The sequence below is a fragment of the Cebus imitator genome, unplaced genomic scaffold (assembly GCF_001604975.1).
Source record: "Cebus imitator isolate Cc_AM_T3 unplaced genomic scaffold, Cebus_imitator-1.0 Scaffold1, whole genome shotgun sequence".
Lineage (NCBI taxonomy): Eukaryota > Metazoa > Chordata > Mammalia > Primates > Cebidae > Cebus > Cebus imitator.
In genome coordinates, this window is record NW_016107316.1 from 2,717,182 (window position 1) to 2,726,309 (window position 9,128).

At 55.8% G+C, this 9,128-nt stretch overlaps 1 protein-coding gene across 1 annotated transcript; it reads left to right on the plus strand.

Moving 5' to 3' along the window:
• Positions 1-3,380: 3,380 nt before the first annotated feature.
• KCNF1 (potassium voltage-gated channel modifier subfamily F member 1) lies at positions 3,381-5,673 on the plus strand. The gene has a single exon (XM_017525686.2). It carries the CDS (start codon positions 3,874-3,876, stop codon positions 5,356-5,358), a length of 1,485 nt encoding a protein of 494 aa, XP_017381175.1. The 5' UTR covers positions 3,381-3,873; the 3' UTR covers positions 5,359-5,673.
• Positions 5,674-9,128: the final 3,455 nt, after the last annotated feature.

The following is a 9,128-nucleotide window of genomic DNA, read 5'->3' on the forward strand; positions in this document are numbered from 1 at the left end:
TTTTGAGACAGGGTTCCCTTTTTTTTTTTTTTTTTTTTTTTGTTTTTTTTTTTTTTTTTTTTTTTTTGAGACAGAGTCTCTCACTGTTGCCCAGGCTGGAGTGCAGGGGCACGATCTCAGCTCACTACAACCTCTGCCTTCTGGGTTTAAGCAAGTCTCCTGCCTCAGCCTCTCGAGTAGCTGGGATTACAGGTGCCCATCACCATGCCTGGCTAATTTTGTATAGTTTTAGTAGAGACAGGGTTTCACCATGTTGGCCATGTTGGTCTTGAACTCCTGACCTCGTGATTCACCTACCTGAGCCTTTGAAAGTGCTGGGATTACAGGCGTGAGCCACTGTGTCTGGCCATTTTCTGCTTTCTTGATGCCTGGCATTGTGGCCACACAAAATGGGGAGAGACTGCCCCTTCCAGTGGGGGACCTCATTAGAGATTTCGAAGGGTTGGAGCGTGTCTTTCACATGCAAACGCACCCATTCCAGGCCCAGACCCCCAACTTGCCCCTTATCAAATTCTCACACACCAAGCCAATATTTCCCTGCCCTAAATCATCCCAGGCCAGAGACCAGGCAACTAGAGACCACCTCTACAGTCCGAAACCCTCCAGAATTATCCCAAGGAGGCAATCCTGCACTCTTTTCACTCCCTGCCCTGCCTTTCCCCCTAGGAAACCCCAGTAGAGGGCCTGGCCTCGTTTTCCCCTTGCTCCTGCTTCTGTCTGATTGCACCTGGAATTTCCTGTGCGTTTCCCCTTCTCTCAGGACAGGTTAGTAGTGTGTTCTTTCAATAGCATTGATCTCTCTAAATCCCAGGCGTATAATTGTAATGGGCCAGCCTCTCCTGGGCCTGCCGAGGTATCTGCAAACTCCTGGGTTCCACAGCACCTTGTATTTTGTGGCAATTCGAAGGGGTAGCTGTTGGGGCTCTATCTGCTGAGGTATCTTCATCAGACACCCCATGCAAACCTGAGTGAGGGAAGGCTGTGCTGCTAAGCAAATGCACTCCTCCCTCTTGCAACTAGATGGCCACCCCTCAGCGCCCCCTGTGGAGAAATTCAGGAAGCACCACACTTTGGATAATACATAATACCTCTCTAGTTAAGCTCATTACCCCAAACTATTAATTATTATTAACAAAAAATATATTATCTACCAGAATATGAAGCCTGTCTCCACACTTAGGGTGATGTGTGTATGTGTGTGAGTGTGTGTGTGCATTTATACGCATGTGCCATAAGAGCTTGATAAATATTTGAATAACTGAGTGAATGAATGGGTGCAATGTGAACTTAACCCTGCAGGTACCTGAACAGCTGACAAGCAGAGGAGCAGGCGGCACGGCTGGAAGCCAAAGCTGGGTGTGTGTAGGAGGTGGTGTGTTGCACTGATTGGGGAGAGGAATAGGCCTCAGAACCCAGCAGGACTGTGGTTAAATCCTGATCTCAGCAGATTACGTGACATCTTGTTTCCTTAGAGGGTTGCTGGGAGATTAAATAAGAAAAATGCAAAGCACTCAGAGACTGCACTCTGACGTACACGGAGAATAAGTGGCAACTCTTATTATTACTCAACCTTTCTGAGCCTCGATTTCTTACTCTGTAGTAGCATGTCATTGGCTGATGCTAAATGAAAATGAAGTAAAATTTGCAAAAAGAAGTTTCACTAAATAATACTTACTTTGTGTGATGTATTCTAATATATTCCATTTTATACTAACTCATTAAAGAAAAAAGAATACTGTCAGTGACCCAGTAAAATTAAATCCATTAATGGACATGCCCTTAAGTTTTAAAAAACCCAGCCTACGGAATACATTTCTAAATAGACTTTAGGCCAGGTGCGGTGGCTCACACTTATAATCCCAGCACTTTGGGAAGCCGGGGTGGGAGGATGATGAGGTCAAGACCATCCTGGCCAACATGGTAAAATCCCGTCTCTACTAAAAATACAAAAATCAGCAGGTGTGGTGGCGAGCACCTGTAATCCCAGCTACTCGGGAGGTTGAGGCAGGAGACTCGCTTGAACACGGGAGACAGAATTTGCAGTTCACACCATTGTACTCCAATCTGGTTACAGAGCTAGACTCCATCTCAAAAAAATGAAATAAAATAAAGAATAAATAGAATTTATATTTTAGAGCAAAATTCAACAGAAAGTACAGAGAATTCCCACGTGTTCCCTGTCCCCACAGCTCTCTCCTACCCATCACCAACTCACGGAGGATGGGTGGCTTGCTACAGTGGATCACCCTACATGGACACCCATGTCCAGCACGCAGAGTTTGCATTAGTGTTCGCTGTTTCTGGTGAACATTCTATGGATTTTGATCATTGTATAATGATACATATCCACCATTATGGTATCATACAGAATCATTTCACTGCCCTAAAAATCTTCTGCTCTACCTATTCATCCCTCCCTCCAGAATATTTTTCACACAATCTCCAGGCCATAGATGATACTGAATAATTTGCAGTATGGATGATGCTGACGATGACGGTGGTGAACCAGAGGAGAGAGACGCTGTTAGGAAGCTGCTGTAGTGCTCAGATGAGTGAGGTCAGAAGGACAGCTGTGGCTGCAAAGGCTGGAAGAGAGGAAGGTGTGGGACACTGTGCTGGAAGAGACAGGCCTTGGTCGAGGAGTGAGAAACGGGGAAGCAGGAGCCAAGGGGACCGAGGGCTCTGGAAGCTAGTGCCCTTGGTGTGGGGCTTCAGAGAGATCGGAGGTGGCAGACAGCAGGGACTTCAAGGCAGAATTGAAATCAGCTGAACCGCAGGCGTCCCTCTGCTGGGACACCCACCCAGAAAGCTTGGGGTCCGGAGGCGGTCAAGCTGAGCTCTGCTCCCATTCCGCCGCGTGACCTTGGCCAAGTCCCTTCCCTTCTACGGGAGGCTGGACTGGACGTCCTCCTCCTACAGCCTTGCGGGGAGGGGGAGCAGTAACACCAACACAGCACGACCTTGTTAGGGTCGGGCAGGAAACGCTTCAAGGATCAGTTAGGATTTTCCTCCGAAAAGAAAAGGCCGGTGCGGGTCTAAGACCGGAGGAGGGACCTGGACCTCTGAGTCGCCTTCTAAGGGGCTGCCTGGAGCACATTTTCCTGCCCAGCAACAGGCGGCAGCATTCTCTCCCCACCCATCCTCTCCAAACAGCAGCAAGAGGGAACGCCTGCCGCTTCCAGCCGGGTCGCGGCCCCTTGGTGACCCGCTGCGCCCGGGGAGGGGCGGGCGGTCCGCGGTGGCGGCAGCGGGCTCGGCAGCTGTGCCCGTCTGCCCAAGGGTTAACCCGGCCCCTGCAGCTGCCGCGCGTGCCTTGCAGAATTTCACCAGAAGAGGGTACAGTTTGAAAAGCTCCTGACGTCAGGCTGGAATTCCTATTGTGTTTAGAAACGGCTCGAGCAAAGCCAGCCCAAGTTCGCTCTCCGCGCACCTCGAGCACCTCGCGGACGGCGTGGGTCCGCCAGCTCCGGGACCTGCGGCGGCTGCCTGCGCGCCCCAGGGAGGAGGACCGTGCCCGCCGCCCACGAGGAGACCCCGCGCCTGCAGGAGGCCGAGCTGAGGCGGCGGAGCGCGCCGCCCGCCAGCCGGGGTGAGTGCTCCGGGCGAGGCCGGCGGCCGCCGAAGCCCCCGCGGGCGCGCCCCGGCGCCCGGATGCCCGCCCGGAGCCCCCTCGCCGGGTGCATGCCTCCCCCGCGGCGCGCCCCCGCCGGCAGCTGCCCGCTGTGACCTCCCTTCCCCGCAGGCGGGCGCCGGCCGGGCTCTCCCCGAGATCCACTCACGGGTGGCACCCGCCGGACCCCGGGAGGCGGCTGCGGCGGCGGCGGCGGCGGCAGGGGGCGCGGGGCCAGGGCTGCGGGGGCGCGCGCGGGGAGGATGGACGGGTCCGGGGAGCGCAGCCTCCCGGAGCCGGACAGCCAGGGCTCCGCGGCCGGCGACGACATCGAGATAGTGGTCAACGTGGGGGGCGTGCGGCAGGTGCTATACGGGGACCTCCTCAGCCAGTACCCCGAGACCCGGCTGGCGGAGCTCATCAACTGCTTGGCGGGGGGCTACGATACAATCTTCTCCCTGTGCGACGACTACGACCCAGGCAAGCGCGAGTTCTACTTTGACAGGGACCCGGACGCCTTCAAGTGTGTCATTGAGGTGTACTACTTCGGGGAGGTCCACATGAAGAAGGGCATCTGCCCCATCTGCTTCAAGAACGAGATGGACTTCTGGAAGGTGGACCTCAAGTTCCTGGACGACTGCTGCAAGAGCCACCTGAGCGAGAAGCGCGAGGAGCTGGAGGAGATCGCGCGCCGTGTGCAGCTCATCCTGGACGACCTGGGCGTGGACGCGGCAGAGGGCCGCTGGCGCCGCTGCCAGAAGTGCGTCTGGAAGTTCCTGGAGAAGCCCGAGTCGTCGTGCCCGGCGCGGGTGGTGGCCGTGCTCTCCTTCCTGCTCATTCTCGTCTCGTCGGTGGTCATGTGCATGGGCACCATTCCCGAGCTGCAGGTGCTGGACGCCGAGGGCAACCGCGTGGAGCACCCGACGCTGGAAAACGTGGAGACGGCGTGCATCGGCTGGTTCACCCTGGAGTACCTGCTGCGCCTCTTCTCGTCGCCCAACAAGCTGCACTTCGCGCTGTCCTTCATGAACATCGTGGACGTGCTGGCCATCCTCCCCTTCTACGTGAGCCTCACGCTCACGCACCTGGGTGCCCGCATGATGGAGCTGACCAATGTGCAGCAGGCCGTGCAGGCGCTGCGGATCATGCGCATCGCGCGCATCTTCAAGCTGGCCCGCCACTCCTCGGGCCTGCAGACCCTCACCTACGCCCTCAAGCGCAGCTTCAAGGAACTGGGGCTACTGCTCATGTATCTGGCAGTGGGCATCTTCGTCTTCTCTGCCCTGGGCTACACCATGGAGCAGAGCCACCCAGAGACCCTGTTTAAGAGCATCCCCCAGTCCTTCTGGTGGGCCATCATCACCATGACCACCGTCGGCTACGGCGACATCTACCCCAAAACGACACTGGGCAAGCTCAACGCGGCCATCAGCTTCTTGTGTGGGGTCATCGCCATCGCCCTGCCCATCCACCCAATCATCAACAACTTTGTCAGGTATTACAACAAGCAGCGCGTCCTGGAGACGGCGGCGAAGCACGAGCTGGAGCTGATGGAGCTCAACTCCAGCAGCGGGGGCGAGGGCAAGACTGGGGGTTCCCGTAGTGACCTGGACAACCTCCCTCCAGAGCCTGTGGGGAAGGAGGCTCCTAGCTGCAGCAGCCGGCTGAAGCTCTCCCACAGCGACACCTTCATCCCCCTGCTGACCGAGGAGAAGCACCATAGGACCCGGCTCCAGAGTTGCAAGTGACAGGAGGGCCCCCCAGGCAGAGATGGACTGGGCGGTGGATGGATGAATGGGTGTGGCAGGCATGTCACCGACAGCACAGAAGGGCTGTCCTGTGTCCCCCAACCCTCCCCTGGAAAGACTCTGAAGGCCCTCCCGGCACCTCTGCCAAGGCTGGGTAAGACTCCTTTGTTTTGCCTGCTGTCCAGGAGCCAGGGAGGGAGGGGCTTGCAGGAGCCACAGGGCAGTGTGGGGCGAGTGGAGGCTGTGGCCTGGCTGGCGCGGGAGCCCGCACCTGCTTCTGTATCTCCCTCAATAAAGCCTCCTGCTCTGTGCAAACTCCGTGTTGTAGGTTCTGTCACAGGCTGGCTGTCACCCCCAAGAGTAGTGCAGGCACAACCCAGTGCCAAGCCAGGAGGTAGGTGTGCAGCCCGGGGGGTGGGGGACCTATTTTTAGTTGAGAACTAATTAAAGAAGGGCTCATAGTCAGGTTCAGCGCCAAGGAGCCTTGCCACATTCCAGGAGGCTCTGTGCAGGCCACGCTTGCCTGCCGCTTCCTTCTGGGGTAAAGCTTGCTCCCCGAGCAGGCCCAGAGTGGGGGAGAGTCCGCAGTGCATGCTCAGCAGTGCTCAGCATTTAGTTATCACTTGCATGGGGCCCTTTTCACAACCTCTTTCTATTCCTTCCAACGACACTACTAGCTAGGTATCTCCATTTTACAGATGAGGAAACTGAGGCCCAAGGTCACACAGAGCAGGGAACCATCCCAGGCCTGATGATCTCAAAGCCCATCTATTCTCTCTGACACCAGGTGGTCTTGGGACAGAGGCACCTGCCTGGGCTCATGGTAGGAGCGTCTTTGGACCAGGAGAGGTGCTGATCTTCCTTGATATGGGGGTGCCTGCCTTCCAGCCCATCTTTCCTTCTAGCCCTGATACCTTTGAGACACCTGCTGAATGGATGAACCTGAGTGTGGAACCCCCAACCCCGCAGGGTGTCTCACTGCATCTTGCCTGAGAGCCCTGGGGGGAACACATCAGACAGATCTGGGCTTGAAGCCCAGGCAGTGAGGGGGAGCTCTGAGAAGCCTTTGAACTTCAACATTTTTCTCTGAGGGCTGTCCTCCACCACTCCCTTACCAGCTTTGTGACTGTAGACTGATTCAACTCTCTGACCCTCATTCTGATCATTTGCTAAATGAGGATATAATATTTAGTAAGTACTGCAGGGAATCGTGGCTTTTAGCATGGCACCTGGCATTTAGTAAGTGCTCAATAAATAGTAGCTGTTTCTATTACTCTGCTGGGAGGAAGGTGGGTTGCACAGTTGCTCACTCTGGCCTCCACTGGCCTGGGTTGGGCATGTAGGTGGGGGAAGGACGGGGGTAGGGCATTGTCACACTGTCCTTAGTCAAAGGCTAAGAGTTGGCCCTGGCAGGTCCCTTCCTCTGGGTTTCCATCTTCCCTGGACTCCAGAGCTCTGTCCTTCTTTCCCTTGCTAAGGTGCAGAGGGAGAGGAGCCCTGCAGTGGGGGAGGCGGTGGGACTAGATTGGGGAGAGGGAGGTGGTGGTCCCCAGTCTGCCACCATCCCAGGCCAATTTTTCCCCTCCTCTGGGCCCAGGTTTCCCTATGTGTATAATAAGGGATGACCTCTTGAGGCTCCATCTAGGTCCGACCTTCCAGGATTTGGAAGTCTTAGGCTGTGGATGCCCCATGCTGGGGACTCTAGAGGGTAGGAGGTGCCATGTTGTAGGGGCTTGGAGTGGGAGGTCTTGGGAGAGAGTTAGGGCCTGTGGAGTGCAGGGCTCAGCTTCAGAGTTGCAAGTGATGAGAGTGCCCCAGGTAGAGAGGGGCCTGGCCGGGGCTGCATGGCCGGGTGGGGCAGGCGTGTTAGCCCTGGCCTGAAAGGGGCTGTCCTGTGTCCCCCAGCCCTCTCCTGAACAGAGGCCCTCCCAGGCAAGACTCTTGTGTGGCTCTGAGTCAGCACCGGGCACCCCCCCTCATACCTTTCTCCAGGAAAATGCTGGGTCAGGGCCAAAAGGCAGAGGAGGCAGGAGGCAGGAGGCAGGGGGTAGGGCAGCGGGAACCCAGTTCAGGGAGGAGAAGGCTGCGTGCTCTCCAGCGGGGAGAGAGGGGAGGGTTGCCGAGGGTGTAGTCTGTGCATTCCCTGGGCTCAGTAGGTTTGCTGGATGTGTGGGTTGCCTCTTTTTGTCCCCCTTTTCCACAGAGCCTGTATTGGGGAAATACAGGAGGGGCTTCACAGAAGCAGGAGCAGCTCAGGGAGTGTGGGAGAGGCCAGGGTGACCTGGCTCTGGAGGCCATCTTCTCCGCGCTCACCTGGGCCATGGGGGGCGGTGTTGGGAGGCAGTCAGTGAGGAGCAGATTTATGGCTACAAAGCCATGCACTGGAAGAGAAGGAGATCCAGTCCCAGAGGTGGTAGGTGGCTTGTCTGAGACCTTCATAAATTAGGATAAGATGGGATCCTGATCCCAGAGGAGCTCAGAGTATAACAAATAATCCCTCTACAGTGACATGTTGTGTCATGCAGGAGTGACTTGGGGACTTTGGGATCTAGGAGGAGGAGCAGTCCTCTTTCCTCGGGGAATCTATCTGGACAGGCTCTGGAACTCTGCAGTGCATTAGGGAGCTTTCAGAAGTCCCATGTCCAGGCTGTACCCCACACCTGTTAAATTCAAATCTCTGGGGTGACACCTAGGTGGGACTTCTTTTTCAGACAGGGTCTCACTGTGTCACCCAGGCTAGAGTGCAGTGATGTGACCATAGTTTTTAAAGTTTAAAGTGCACATGAGCCATCCAGAGACCTTGTTAAAATGTAGACTTGAATCTGAGGGTCTGGGTGGGTCCCTGGAATCGGCATTTCCAACAAGCTCTCAGATGAGGTGGAGGCTCCTGGGCTTGGGCCCCACTTTGAACGCAAGAGGGCAGAGGGGGTGTTGGCAGGCTCTGGCTGTGGGCCAATCTGGGCTGCTACCTGCTTTGGTACAGTCCATGAATAAAGAATGGCTTTTATGTATTTACGTGGCTGAAAACATTCAAAGGAAGAATAACATTTTGTGACACATGAAAAGTACATAAAATTGAAATTTCAGTGTCCACAAGACAAATGTGGACTATTTATTTTCCATCCCCCATAGAAAATGACGTCTAAGTCAGGCCTTGAAGAATGAGTAGGAGCTCTCCCGGAAGAGGGAGTAGAAAGCATCCCACATACCAGGAACAGCGTGGGTGCCAAGACACAGGCGTGTGGAACCCGCTTCAGAGGGAGCGCGGCCGGCCCTTAAACCACAGCGCAGGTGCAGGCGTCATAGTTAAACGACCTTCCTTCCTCACTGCGTCCCAGGGCTCACAGCTCCCTGCTCTGTTTCCCTCGGAGACCCCCGATTCCAGGTGCCCTGCAGCCAGCTCTCTGCAGTCCCAGCTCGTGCTTAGGCCCCTGGCTTCTCTCCCTCCTGTCTTGACCTCCCATCCACAGTCTTATAGAATCTCCCTGTCCTGGGGCCGTTGCCTCACACGCTCTTCCCTGGTTTGGGTGAATCTCACAAGCTTCTTGTAACCTGCTAATAATGGCTATCGAGTGAGGGGCAGATGTGTTTCTTGGAGTTGCAGAAGGTGCAGGTTAAGAGAAAAGCAAGGTATCATCGGGTACCAGGCCCCGCTGTGCAGACGGGGATAAGGTGGCTCTGAGTGTGTACGGCCGAGTGAGGCCTGGATGCCACAGACGGGCGAGGTCCCACCCCGCTCTGACTCTCGTAAAGTTGGGAGCACTCCATGC

Bases quoted from the DNA above. Each gene is read 5' to 3' on its own strand.
- KCNF1 (XM_017525686.2), top strand. From the start codon at position 3,874: ATGGACGGGTCCGGGGAGCGCAGCCTCCCGGAGCCGGACAGCCAGGGC.